The sequence below is a fragment of the Trichechus manatus genome, unplaced genomic scaffold, assembly GCF_000243295.1.
Source record: "Trichechus manatus latirostris isolate Lorelei unplaced genomic scaffold, TriManLat1.0 scaffold00258, whole genome shotgun sequence".
NCBI classification, from domain to species: Eukaryota; Metazoa; Chordata; class Mammalia; order Sirenia; family Trichechidae; genus Trichechus; species Trichechus manatus.
In genome coordinates, this window is record NW_004444194.1 from 2,211,235 (window position 1) to 2,225,995 (window position 14,761).

General features: G+C 43.9%; 1 protein-coding gene across 1 annotated transcript in view; it reads left to right on the plus strand.

Moving 5' to 3' along the window:
* Positions 1–14,761, plus strand: part of LOC101344442 (zinc finger protein 791-like) — a 98,477-nt gene that overhangs the window by 40,087 nt on the left and 43,629 nt on the right. Inside the window, 1 exon segment of the mRNA XM_023724726.1 lies at positions 939–955. Coding sequence (XP_023580494.1) covers positions 939–955 — 17 coding nt within the window.

A 14,761-nucleotide genomic window follows, 5' to 3' on the forward strand; every position in this document is an offset into this window, starting at 1 on the left:
ATGTGTACTACTGTTTCATCAGAAACTATTTGTTCTGTAAGCCTGAACCTGAAGTACAATAAAATATATATATAAATAATAATAATAATTCAGTCTTCAGGGAACTTGATTTCCTTTCCCTTCCACAGGACATAACACTGGCTCATTATATTGTTGACATTATGCTTATTGGACCTAATAAAGAAGAAGTGTCAATGACTGGACTTACTGGTAAAAGATTTGTATGCTAGAGAGTGGGAAATTAATTTGACAAAAATTCAGGTACCTTCCACCTCAGTGAGATTTCTAGGGGTCCAGTGGTGTGGGACATGTGGAGATATTAATTCTAAAATGAAGGATAAGTTATAGCATCTGACCCCTCCTACAACTAAAAAGGAGGCACAACACCTGGTGGGCCTCTTTGGCTTTTGGAGGCAACTTATCCCTCATTTGCATGTGCTGCTTGGGCCTATTTATTAAGTGACTCAAAAAGCTACTGGGTTTGCGTGGGGCACAGAACAAGAGAAGGCTCTGCAACAGGTTCAGGCTGCTGTGCAAGCCACTCTGCCATTGGGCCATATAATCCAGCTGATCCAATGGTGCTCGAAGTGGCAGTGGCAGGTAGAAATGCTGTTTGGAGTCTTTGGCAGACCCCTATTGGTGAATCACAGCACAGACCCTTAGGATTTTGGAGCAAAGTTCTGCCATCCTCTGCAGATAACTATTCTCCTTTTGAGAAACAACTTTTGGCTTGTTACTGGGCTTTAGTAGAGACTGAATGCTTAATCATGGGCCACCAAGTCACCATGCAGCCTGAGCTGCCCACCATGAACTCGGTGTTGCCTGACCCACAGAGTCATAAAGTTGGACATGCATAGCAGCACTCCATCATTAAATGGAAGTGGTATATACAAGATTGCGCCTGAGCAGGACCTGAAAGCACAAATTGCATGAAGAAGTGGCCCAAATGCCCATGGTCTCCACTCCTGTCACATTTTCTGCCCTCTCCCAGAGTGCAGCTGTAGCCTCATGGGGAGTTTCTTATGATCAGTTGACTGAGGAAGAGAAAAATCATGCTGGTTTACAAATGATTCTGCATGATGTGCAGGCACCACTTGAAAGTGGACAGCAGTAGTACTGTAGTCTCTTGTGGGGACCTCCCTGAAGGACAGTGGTGAAGGGAAATCCTCCCAACTGACAGAACTTCGAGCAGTGCACCTGGTTGTTCACTTTGCTTGGAAGGAGAAATGGCCAGATGTGCGATTGTCTATTGAGTTGTGGGTTGTGGCCATTGGTTTGGCTGGATGGTCAGGGATGTGGAAGGAACATGATTGGAAAATTGGAGACAAGGAGGTATGGGGAAGAGGTATGTGGATAGACTTCTCTGAATGGGCCAAAGAAATGGAGATATTTGTGTCTCATGTGAATGCTCATCAAAGGGTGATCTTGGCAGAGGAGGATTTTAACAATTAAGTGGATAGGATGACACATTCTGTGGAAACCACTCATCCTCTTCCCCCAGTCACTCCCAACATTGCCCAATGGGCTCATGAACAAAGTCGCCATGGTGGCAGAGATGGAGGTTATGCATGGGCTCAGCAACATGGGCTTCCACTCACCAAGACAGACTTGGCTGCAGCCACTGCTGAATGTTTAATCTGCCAGCAGCAGAGACCAACACTGAGTCCCTGATATGGCACCATTGCTCGAGATGATCAGACAGCAACGTAGTGGCAGGTTGATTACATTGAACCACTTCCATCATGGGAAGGTCAGTGGAAGGATACGGAATTGCGTTCCCTGCAGGCAATGCTTTTGGCAGAACTATCATCCATGGACTTACAGAATGCCTTATTCACCATCATGGTATACTACACAGCATTGCCTCAGATCAAGGGATTCACTTCACAGTAAATGAAGTGCAGCAATGGGCCCATGCTCATGGAATTCACTGGTCTTACCATGTTCCCCATCATCCTGAAACAGTTGACTTGATAGAATGACAGAATGGCCTTCTAAAGACACAATTACGGCACCAACTAGATGGCAATATTTTGGAGGGTTGGGGGAATGTTCTTCAGGAGGCTACGTGTGCTCTAAAGCAGCCTCCAATATATGGTGCTGTTTCTTCCATAGCCAGGATTCATGGGTCCAGGAATCAAGCGGTAGAAATGGGAGTGGCACCACTCGCTATTACCCCTAGTGACTCATTTGAAAAATTTTTGCTTCCTGTCCCCAAGGCCCTATACTCTGTGTATCCAAAGGGAGGGATGCTCCCAGCTGGAGACACATCATTGATTCCATTGAACTGGAAGTTAAGAATGCCACCTGACCACTTTGGGCTCCTTATGCCTCTGGATCAACAGGCAAAGAAGAGAGTTACCATATTGGCTGTTGTGACTGATTCTGATTACCAAGAGGAAATAGGATTGATATTACATAGTGGAGGCAAAGAAGAGTATGTGTGGAATGCAGGAGATCCCTTAGGGTGTCTCTTAGTACTACCATGCCCAGTGATAAAAGTCAATGGAAAACTATAGCAACCCAATTTTGACATGACTACTAAGGGCCCAGACCCTTCAGAAATGAAGGTTTGGGTCACCCCGCCAGGCAAAAAACCTCAACCAGCTGAGGTGCTTACTGAGGGAAAAGGAAATACGGAATGGGTGGTGGAAGAAGATAGTTCTAAATACCATTCATGACCATGTGACCAGTTGCAGAAACGAGGACTGTGATTGTTATAAGAATTTCTTCCTTTTATGTGTGCATCAAATTTTTTTTCTTCACTTACAAAACATAAGATGTAAACAGGGCTACTATGTTTTTGGTTGCATGCATGTTGTATCATGTTAGGTGCAAAAATGACTTATAATTGTCTTTATTTAGAGATTGTGTATGGAGTGTCTGTGTACATGTATATATATATATATGTATATATACTTTACTGGTTTTGCTTCTCTAGAGAACCCAGCCTAAGACAGTAACCTTGGAGTCTCCAGTGACTCCTGTCTTTCCTCAACCCTCACATACAGGATGAAGCAAAGTTTTGCCTAATGAATGAACCTAATGCCTCAAGTCTCCTGCTCCTTCCAATTCCTAAGCCGCTGTTGTCTATTTGTATTTCAGATGTCACCTCCTCCCATCAACACTTTTGATTTTCTGGAAGGAAGGTGAAAACTGCCCCATGGAACCCCATTGTCCTAGCTTTTAGTACCAGGCTGTTACCCTTATGAATATCTTAGAGAAGGGCAATAAGAAAAAGAAAGAAAGAAAAATATGTAAGAGAATATTAATTTATTCCAGCTGTAGCCAAGGGCCCGTCTCCTCAAAATGCGTCATCTTTACACTGATAAATCACAGGCCTGTGAGAGACAACGGGGCGGGAAGGGGTTCCTTCACCTTGCCTGCTACTAACTGGTGTCAGGGATAGACGTCAGCTTATACACTCAAAACTTTTGTGTACCCTGTATCCCAGCACCATTAGGAAAATGCCTCCTCCATTAATAAAATAATGAGAGGTAATGATGCTAACCACACTCCTATGCCTCCCTATCACAGTGTGGTCCATAGACCAGCAGCATGAGTATCCCCTGGGAGCTTATTAGAAATGCAGATTCTGGGGCCCCACCCTAGACCCCCTGAATTGGAATCTGCATTTTAACAAGATCCAGAGGTGATTCATTTGCACAGTAAAGTTTGAGAACCACTAGTACAACTGACCAAATAGTAAATAAGGTCAGAATTACTCAGAGGCATGGAGGGTAGAAGCAGAATTAGTTTTTTGGGGGTAAAAAATTTCCTAGGTATTACAATGATTTGTGACCTTCCAAAAGACCAAAAAAGCAAACCAAACAGGTTGCTGGTGAGCTGATTCTGACTCATGGCGACCCCATGTGTTAAAGAGTAGAACTGAGCTTCATAGGGTTTTCTGTGCTGTAATCTTTATAAGAAGAGATCACCAGGGCTTTCTTCTGTGGTGCCACTAAGTGGGTAACAGACGAGTGCAAACACTTGTGACACCCAAGGACCTCTTCCGTAGGATCACAGTACATATACATTTACCCAGCATATTTGATGTGAAATGGTGACAGTAGTAATAGTAGTGTCAAAACTTGTCTAACTTCGGGGTGGGAGTAATGCAAATCAAGATCAGCCCAAGGCTGATCCCTATGAGGTAGAGGTCAAACATACCTCCACTCTCCAACCTTTTACCAATTCTGACGCCAGCTGTCCCTCCCGTGACATTCTCGACTTCTCTTCTGGGCTCAATAATCCATTGCGATGACCATACAGAACTCACAGACCATACTTACAGTTAGGTGGTTTATCAAGGAATAGGGTACAGCTGAGGATCAGGATCAGGCATGTCCTCGTGAAGTCACTGGACCAAGACTCTAATTTGATATTTAAACAAAATTTATTGAAGGAATGAACCATGAGAGAACATTTGGTCAGTTTAGCTGTAAGGGTATGCTGTGCCGTACAGGCAAAACAAAGAGATATTTAATAAGTAGAGTGAGTACCGACAACAATGTCACATCAAAGGAATGGCAGGAAAGGAAGTGAGATTTACAAGGGTGGCAATTAACTGTGATCTTTCTTTACATCAGTTTCTAGTCTAACACAAATCTCTCATACTTGATACAGTTTAACTAAGGCAATATTTCTAAAATGAAAAGTATAAACAATTTCTACATGATAGTTTAGTGATATATTTACAGCTGGGCCAAATTAATTGAAATCTTTGGATACAGCACTGACCGTAGGAAAGTGTAAATAAACTCTGCTTATTTAGCTGAGAGAAAAGAGATAATACCTAGGCTCTTGCTGGGGAACTTCATTAAGGTAGTTAAAACAACAAGTTTATCTATAGGCTCTACTTTAACAACTCAATGAAGCTTTCTCTAAGGCCAGCTGTGGGAACACTCTTCACATAACAAGCACGACTGAGCTTTGTTTTTTCAGCAACGACTTGAACAGAAGCCTAATGTTTACCAGGAATCAGTTTAATTTCTAAATGTAGCGCTTAATTTCAGTTCTGAAATCTCCCCAACTATACCTACTGGCAACTCAAAATTTAAAAGTTCCTCACACAGGAAGCATGCAGGCAAAGTTTCCCTTCTTCAGTGCTGGACAGCTATCTCAGCTCCTCTCCGCCATGCAGGCCTCCTCTCAGGCCCCTGAGGACAGGCTCCTATGGGCTCCATGAGGACAGATCTCTCAGTCCCCTCAGGACATGCTCCTCTTGGCCTTGCCATCTGTCACAGTTGGCTCTGCTGCTGGGCCCCTTCCAGGCCTGTCGCTGTCTTCAGTGTTACAGCCCTCGACCCATGTTACAGCCTGCATTCGAATATAAGCAGACGTTCTGGCTTTTTGCTCACTCTGGATGCTGCATCAGCCTCCTGTTTGTCTGACCTTTGGTTCTTGGGTCTTGAGCTGTCAGCTTATCTACCTATCTTGGGATTCATCGATCTTCAAGCCTGTGAGTGGAGCCCTGCTCTCTGACCTGCAGATCTTGGTTTCCCCAGCCCCTGAAGCTATGTGAATCAGGAGAAGCCTTCGTTCTTGCCTGCCAACCTTGGGATTCATTAGCCAGTGAGCAAGAGCCTTGCTTTCCCACCTGCCGATCTTGGGTTCGCCAGCCCCTGTGGCTACATGAATTAGGAGAAGCCTTTATCCTAATCCATGGACTTGGGATGTTCTGGCCTCTACAATCACATGAGCCGTTTCTTTGATATAAATATCTCTATATATTTACATGCTTTACTGGTTTTGCTTTTCTAGAGAACCCAGCCTGAGACAGAGGGTAAGCATGCCTCCAATGAAATAATAAGAAATGATAAAGAGGTGAAAAGGGCAAGACAGAGCAAAGATCAGACCTAGGGGAGGAAAGCTCATCTAGCTAGAGAAGACAATCAGTAAGACGGTTCAATAAAAGAACACAAACCGTGTAACTTAGTCCTTTACCCCATGGAATAAAGACCCTTACACATGGACATCAAGTTTCCATACTTCAGTGAATACATTTATATCATGAAAAAATGAAATATTTTCCCTGGTAATACAGAATATGATTTAGAATTTTATTTAATCATACTTAAGGTCATCTCTGACTGTAAGGATATATTAAGTCAATAATCAATTTTTTAAAATCTTTTTTCTTTTTTGTAGACACAGCTTTAGAGACATATATTTGATAGGTAATTTTTGCTTTAGTGCCCTGTGACAGGGACCATGATAGGCACTGTGGACATGGAGCTGAATAAAACAAACAAACAAAAAAAACCCACAAAAAAACAAACCCATTGCTGTCGAGTTGATTCTGACTCATAATGACCTTACAGGACAGAGTAGAACGGCCCCACAGGGTTTCCAAGGACAGGCTGGTGGATTCGAACTGCTGACCTTTTGGTTAGCAGCCAAATGCTTGACCACTGCACTACCAGGGCCCCTGCTGAATAAGATAACAGGATCCTAATGAACAGACTAGAACCAGACAACCAGCTACAAAATAAACTAGCGTATTAAAGTCTACATTATCAGAAAGAGCAGTTAAGAAGGTGATACATCAAGAAATGATGGATATGAAAGTGAAAAATTGTGTTGTCAGATTTTATATATACATGGTCTTAGTTGCTGTCTTTTATCTAGCGCTGCTATAATAGAAATACCACAGTTGGGTGGTTTTAACAAACAGAAATTTATTTTCTTACCTGCTCCCCCCACCCCCACCACTGCAGGGGGACTTAGGCACAAGCTGGAGTCCCTGAGTTCCAAACTGTCATCTGTAGAGAGTAAAACTTTGAACTTTCACCAGAAATCTTTTAAATATTGCGGGAGAAGGATTGGTTCTTAATCGTGTTAACTACTTTGCAATCAAGTTAATATTTGGGGAAAGTGAATTAGAAAAATCTTTACCTAAAGTGAGACTAATTCCTATCGATGAATCTGCAAGTCCAGACTTGTGAGTGGGACTTGATGAACTTACAGAGCCACTAAGGTGAAGATGAGCTTAGACTTTACAGCCAGACAAGCTTAGACACTTGTACACTGTGTAAATTTAAAGCATGGATTCCTTAAATACTTAAGTGTATGCAAAATGCAGATGGTTTTTGGTGAAGGACAGTGCATTATTTCTACTTGATCAAAGGGTTCCTCCAATTCAGCTGTGGTTCCAGATGACTTTTCACTGCTGGAGCAAATCAGCACATTCCCTGGCACCTGGTGGGCAGCTTTTTCTTGGGTAACTGCTTTACTCTCTATGTGGGCAGTAAAGACCATCAGAAGTTGCTTGCTTTCAGCTGGCAGGACCAGAAATACATCTTCCCCGTCTTATCTGAGATACATAAATTCTCCAGGACTCTATCACTATTTACTGTACACAAACACTAGTCACTTCTCCATTTCACAAGACATCACGCTGCTCCACTGTGATATTGATGGCATCATGCTGATTTGGACAGAGTAATCAGGAAGTAGGAACAATTCTAGACACCTTGGTAAGACACATGTGTGCCAGTGGGCGGGAAATAAACCCCATAGAAAATTATGGGCCGGCCACCTTAGTGAAATATCTAGGAGTCCAGGGTCTGGGGCATGGGGATATGTCCTTTCCAATGTGAAGAACAAGTTATTGCATCATTCCCTGTCATGGATTGAATTGTGTCCCCCCAAAATATCTGTCAACTTGGCTGGGTCATGATTCCCGGTATTGTATGATTGTGTACCATTGTGTAAATCTGATGTGATTTCCTTATGTGTTGTAAACGCTATCACTATGATGAGGTTATACTGATGAGGTTAACAAGATTAGTGTCTTAATCCAATCTCTTTTGAGATATAAAAGAGAGAAGGGAGCAGAGACACATGGGAACCTCATACCACCAAGAAAGCAGTGCCGGGAGCAGAGCGTGCCCTTTGGACCTGAGGTTCCCATGCAGAGAAGCTCCCAGACCAAGGGAAGATTGATGAAACGGACCTTCCTCCAGAGGTGACAGAGAAAGTGTTCCCCTGGAGCTGACGCCCTGAATTTGGAATTGTAGCCTACTGGACTGTGACAGAATTAACTTCTCTTTGTTAAAACCATCCACTTGTGGTATTTCTGTTGGAGAAGCACTAGATGACTAAGACACCCTCCTACCACTGAGAAAGCGCACCAAGCCTAGTGGACCTCTTTGGATTTTGGAGACAGCGTACACATCATGTGAGCCTGCTTTGCTGACCCATTTTGTGAGTTACCCTAACAACTACCAGTTTTGAGTGGAGCCCAGAATAAGGAAAGGTTCAGCAGCAGGTCTTAGCTGCAGACAAGCTGCTCTGCAACTTGTGCCATAAGACCCAGCAGATATGATGGTGCTTGATGTTGTCTGTGACACATAGGGATGCTTGATGGAGCCTTTGGCAGGCGACTCACAGACCTTTAGGATCAAGGAGCCAAGCCATGCCATCCTCTTCAGATAACTATCCTCCTTTTGAGAAACACTGTCTGGCTTGCTCTGGGCCCTAGTAGAGACTGAATGCTTGATCATGGTCCACCAAGATATATATAACCTGAGCTACCCATCAAGTACAACCAAAATGCTCTTTAGAAGCAAGGATGGTGAGACTATGTCTCACATACTTTGGACATGTTGTCAGAAGGGATCAGTCCCTGGAGAAGGACATCGTACTTGGTAAAGCAGCGGGTCAGAGAAAAAGAGGAAGACCCTCAACGAGATGGACTGACACAGAGACTGCAACAATAGGCTCAAGTATAACAACGATTGTGAGGATGGCGCAGGACTGGGCAATGTTTTATTCTGTCATACACAGGGTTGCTATGAGTCAGAACAAACTCGATGGCATGATGGCACATAACAACAAACCCATCAAGAATGGGGTGTTATCTATAAGAACTGAAGAAAAGGTTTAAACACAGAAGAAAACATTCCTTGATGGTTACAAAGGTGGGGAGGGAGGGGGAGGGTTATTTACTAACTAGATAGTAGATAAGAATTATCTTAGGTGAAAGGAAGGACAGCACTCACTGCAGGGAAAGTCAGCACAACTGGACTAAACCAAAGCTAAGAAGGTTCCTGAATACAATCAAACATTTTGAGGGATACAGTAGCAGGGTTAGGGGTCTGGGGACCATGCTTTCCGGGGGCATGGAGGTCAATTGGCATAACAAAGCTTATTAAGAAAATGTTCTGCATCCTACTTCAGTGAGTGGCATCTGGGGTCTTAAAAGCTTGCAAGCGGCCATCTAAGATGCATCAATTGGTCCCAACCACCTGAAGTAAAGGAGAAAGAAGAACACCAAAGACAGAAGGAAAGTATTAGCCCAAGAGACAGAAAGGGCCACATAAACCACAGACTTCATTAGCCTGAGACCAGAAGAACTAGATGGTGCCTGCCTACCACCAATGACTGCCCTGACAGGGAACACAACAGAGAGTCCTGGGTGGAGCAGGACTAGTAAGAAGACCAGACTTAATGGTCTGACTGAGACTGGAGGAACCCTGGAAAGCATGACCCATGGATTCTCTATCATCCCAGAACTAAAACAATTTCCGAGACCAACTCTTCAGACAGGGATTGGACTGGACTGTGGGACATAAAGTGATACTCATGAGAGTGTGCCTCTTAGCTCAAGTAGATACAAGAGACTAAATGGGCAGCTTCTATCCGGAGGTGAGATGGGAAGGCAGAGACGGTTAGGAGCTTGTTGAATGGACATAGGGAATCAGGAGTGGAAAGGAGTGTGCTGTCACAGTATGGGGAGAACAACTAGAGTCACATAATAATGTACGCATAAATTTTTGTAGGGGGAAAAATGAAGAAAAGAATTGTGTTATCTGACTCATCAAACAATAAAGTGGGGGTGTGCACAGCAGAAGTGGAAGTGGTTTTATGAAATTAGGCTCAAGTATGTCCTGAAGGCACAAGTAGGTCACAATGTCAAGATTCCTACTTCTACTATATTGCCTCTTCTGTCTCAACTTGCAACTGTGTCCTCATGGAGAGTTCATAGGACTAGTTTTAACATTTATCACAGGATATGGGAACACTAAGAAGCACCCCACTACAGTTCATATATACTCTGCCTTACCTCTGTTGTGTAGTAGCAAACCAATATCTCCTTGACAGCTAGTATCAATCACTCCCAACAGTACAGTAGTCACTGTTGCTTCTTGTTCACTGGTATGAGCTCAAAGTAGCCTAGTAGCAGGAAGAGGACATTTGGGCCAATTTATAGATGCAGCACTACAGCTCCATAAGAGATGTTTCTGAAGGACAGTGGCTAAGGGAAACTCTCCCAGGGTAGAAAGCTTTGAACAGTTCACCTGGATGTTCCTTTGTCCTGAGAGGAGAGGTGTCCAGAGTTATACTTCTACACTGATTTGTAGCTCCATTAACCTGAAAGATGAAACTGCTATCTGGCTACCTACAACTCTCTTATAATCTTTTTAAAAAACTGTCTGTAATGTCAGTAGCAATTTCCCCACATATATTTCTGATATTACTTATTTGTGTCTTCTCTTTCTATCTGTTGGCTGGCTGGTCTTCCCTGAGAAGGACATGGGAGAGAAGTGCCCTAGGGGAACTCATCAATCCAGTATCAGCACGTTCATCCAGGTAGGGATGGGGGGGCCTATCTGCAGCTAGGGCCAGCTGGCCCATCGTCTGTTCCCCCAGGCATCTCCTGGCAGCTTTTTCAATTTTAAGGTCCTTGGTAATTTTTGACACAATGTTCTTTGAAGGCCGCAGAGATGTTGGCTATCCTCTTTAAGCTAAACCTCATTGAGAGACCACTGAGGCAGTTTGCAAACCTCCATTCTCCATTACACAAAGTCCTCCTGGACCGGTGTTCTATGTGTGCACAGTAGTGTGTATTTCTGGGTGAGAGCTCACTCACAGCTGTTGGCATCCAGCACTTGGCAGGTCTCCTGCATCATCTCATCAGGCTCCATGGAGCTGGTGATCTTCTTTCCCCGTGCAAACTTTAGTGAGCATGGCTTGGCCTCTGGAGGTTTGAGTGTCTCCCTTCCATCTTTGACTTCAGGTTCCTTTGAGTTTCTCTTGGCACATGTGAAGCAAAGATTTCTTCCTGTAAACTGGAGGAACCTCCCACTGGCACCCTGCTGGCCCTCGTTGACAGAGACAATCAAGGATCACACTGTGGGGCAAGTTCTCCTGGTCAGGCACCTCTTGCAGCTGCTCAGCATGGAAGGGGCTTACTCTTGGCACTGCCTAGGGGAAAATGGCTCTCTCTAGGACTCCACCCACTGTTGCTGATGGTATGGGTTGAGGAGAAGCCACAGAAACATGTTGGGTGAGCTGTGCTGGGCTGTGGCACCTCACAGTTCTCACTATAGGGTACAGTCCAGAGTCGGGGATGGGCTGCACCGAGGCCATCCTGAATTCATGATGCATGTGGAACAGTGCTGGTGAGGCTGAGGGAGAAGGAGGCACCATGGAAGCAGAGAACCTGGGTTGGATAGCCTGTCTGTAACATTCTGTATGTTGACATGGCTAAGGCTGGCCTTCTCCAACAGTGGGGAATTCCTGCACTCATTTTTGATGGTGAAGAGGTCACTTTTCATGGAGGACACAGGGATGGTCTTCCTCTCCAGGATGGGTAGGGTGCTAGCATGTATGGTACCTCTGCTGCTGGCTTCCACCCTGACTCCTAGTCCTCCTCAATCTGCTTTTTTTTAGTTTCTTTTCTTAAAGTAGGAATTAGAAGTGGGAGTGGCAAGCTCTCTGTAACAGGATGTTTGGGTAGAACAGAGATGCTATGCTGTACATTGTAGAATCGGGAAGGAGTGCTGCTATCAGTTTGATCAGCTGAAAGCTAGGGTTTCAGGGTGCTGGTTTGTCTCTCCAGCTCAGATCTCTTGGTACCAGGAGAAACCAGGTGGCTATCACATCATTGTACCTCTGGCCCATGAGTGAGTCCTCAATCTCCTTTTGTAACCCGTAGACACCTTCAATTCAATCCACTGGGGGTCATCATAGGAAGTGACTCCACATATGGCTTTAGGTCTTCTTGTTTCATGGCCCACATTCCTCATGCAAGTCTCAGGATTTTCTCTAAAGTGCTTCTCTTGCTGGAGTCAAGAATGAGAATTTTCTTCAGCATGTTTGCACACTCCACAGACATGTAGATGGAATACTGTATTTGTCCTTCAGTATTTGCTCCTGCAGCTCCTTGAAGTTCTTTCCAACAAAAGGCAGGAATCTGCTCACTAGTGTATACAGGATGACTCCCAGGCTGTACACATCCAAGGTGGGTCCATTGTACTTTTCTCCCCAGAAGAGTTCTGGGACAGAATAAGGGGGGCTGCCACAGACAATATCCAGCTTGTTACTGATGTTAAATTCATTGCTGAAGCCAAACTCTGCAAGTTCTATGATCATATCCACATCCAAGAGCAAGTTTTCTGCCTTTAGGTCTTTATGAACAATACCTTTTGGTGACAGTACTACTCAGCAGACACTATCTGTAGGAATATTGCTTGGGCCTCTTTTTTCCCCATACTTCCTTGGGCTACTAGCTGATCAAACACCTCTCCTCCAGTAGCATACTCTATGACTATGTAGAATGCGTTCTCATTTTCAGTCACTTCATACAACTTCACAATGTTGGGTTGATTGAGAGCCATCATGATTTTTACATCACGGGATAGTCTGTGGAGGCTAGAGGAGGTCTGCTAATGAGGATATGCCAGTCCAGCTTCACCTTGGTGAAGGTCCCCTTGCCAAGGGTTCTGAGGAGGCAGTAGTCTGCCACATGAGTCTCCTCAGCACATAGGGCTGAGAGGCCTGTAACACGTTGGACTTGGTGTTAAATCCTGCTGGGCCTGGGACTGAGGTGTTCTAAGAAAAGACAAGAAATGGAAAAGGCAGGTGGCTAAATACTTAATAAAAAGTAAGGAAAAATAAAAAGAATATTAATTTTTAAAAAGAGTGACATGAGAAAATACAATGTATATAAAAGTAAATATAAGGGAATAAGTAAAAGTGAAAAAAATGAGAAAAGGAATGAGGAAAAGAATAAAATGAGAAAAAGAAAGAATACAGAAAGAAGTTAAAGTAAAAAAAATTATGCAAACAAAGGTAAGTTAATAAGTGAGACAGAGAAAAGGAGGGAAAAGAAAAGAAGAATAAAATAGAAAAAGTAAAAATTATTAAAAATAAATTTAAAAATAAAAATAAAAAATAAAATATAAAAAAGCAAGTAAAGAGGGAAAAATTTAAATAGAAAAGAGAGAGAAGATAATTAAGAAAATAGTCAAAGAACCCAAAATGTCAATAGGAAAGAAATTAAGTTCAGTCACAGTCTGTCAGGTCACTGAAAACCAACTTCCTGAGCTAGAAGGACCACCAAACCTAGATAGCAAGGGACTTATATAGTAGCTTGGAATGACAAAACAATGTCTCCTTATGAAGTCATATCAAGAGATGGACCAATCAAGACTGGATATAATTCACAGTGATTTTCTCACTTTTTGGTCTCAAGAGCCCTTTACTCATTAAATAGAAATTATTGAAGACCCCAAAGAGCTTTTTATCTATGTGTATTATAGCTGTTGATATTTACCCTACCACAAATTGAAAATGTAGGATTCTTCAGTGGGCTTTTCATTTCTAGTTTGAAAAGTGATGTTTGGCTCTTAAACAGTTCATAATGTGTACACTTAACATATTCAATTCCTTTTTCCTTTAACCTCTGAACAATTGATTTCAAAATGACACTACAACTTGACTGGCATCATGATATTATTCGAAAATGTTCAGTTGCATAAGACAAATGTTTTTAACATCTATAAAGATAGCTTTCATCCTATTTTCACTTCTTATTGACAGTTTGGTCCAGTTCCTTTGGGATAGATTCCTCATTTCTAGGAGGCAGGGAACTCTCTATGTCTGTTTCAGTATCTTTCAATGTAGAGTTTGCAGCTATGGATTAAGAAAGCAAATCTTTTACCTTCTTGAGGTAACAATCATCATGATCCTATCCCTCTTATTGATCAAGGGGGACTAGGTGCTGGACAAGACACCAGAACATCAGGAGAGGGAACTGAGATGCCACTTGTTTTGGATTGAATTGTGGTCCCCCGGAGAGGGGCCCAGGGACATGGGGAAAAAGGCTAGGAACATGAGGTGGGATCCTAGAGACATAGGATTTGTCACAGAAGTTTGGAGAGGAGACAAGGAGACATGGAGAGGAAGGCCAGGGTTATGGAGAGGGGATCCAGGGACCTAGGATTGGTCTCAGGGACATAGGGGGCATGGGGACATGGGAAGGGACCAGGGATATGATGAGGAGCCCAGGGACATGGGGAGGGGGCCCCAGGAAATGGGGAAGGGACCCAAAGGAGGGGTCTCGGGGGTATGAGATTTGTCTTAGGAAGATGGGGAGACAGCATGAGGACATAGGCACAGAGCCCAGGGACACGGAGAAGGGACATGGGGAGGGGGCCCATGGACAAGATGAGGGGACACAGGGACACAAGGATGGGGCCAAGGCACATGTGGAAGCCTTTCAGGGACATAAGGAGGAGCCTCAGGGATATGGGGAGGAAGCCTAGGGTTATGGGCAGGGTACTCAGGGGGAGGAGCATGGGGATATGCGGAGGGGACCCAGAGATATGGTGAGGGGACCAAGGGACATGGAGAAGGGACTGGGGACATTGGGAGGGGGCCTAGGCACATGGGAAATGTACCCAGGGACATGGGGAGTGGGCCCAGGCACATGAGGATGAGCTCCATTTACATGAGCAAAGGTCCCAGAGAC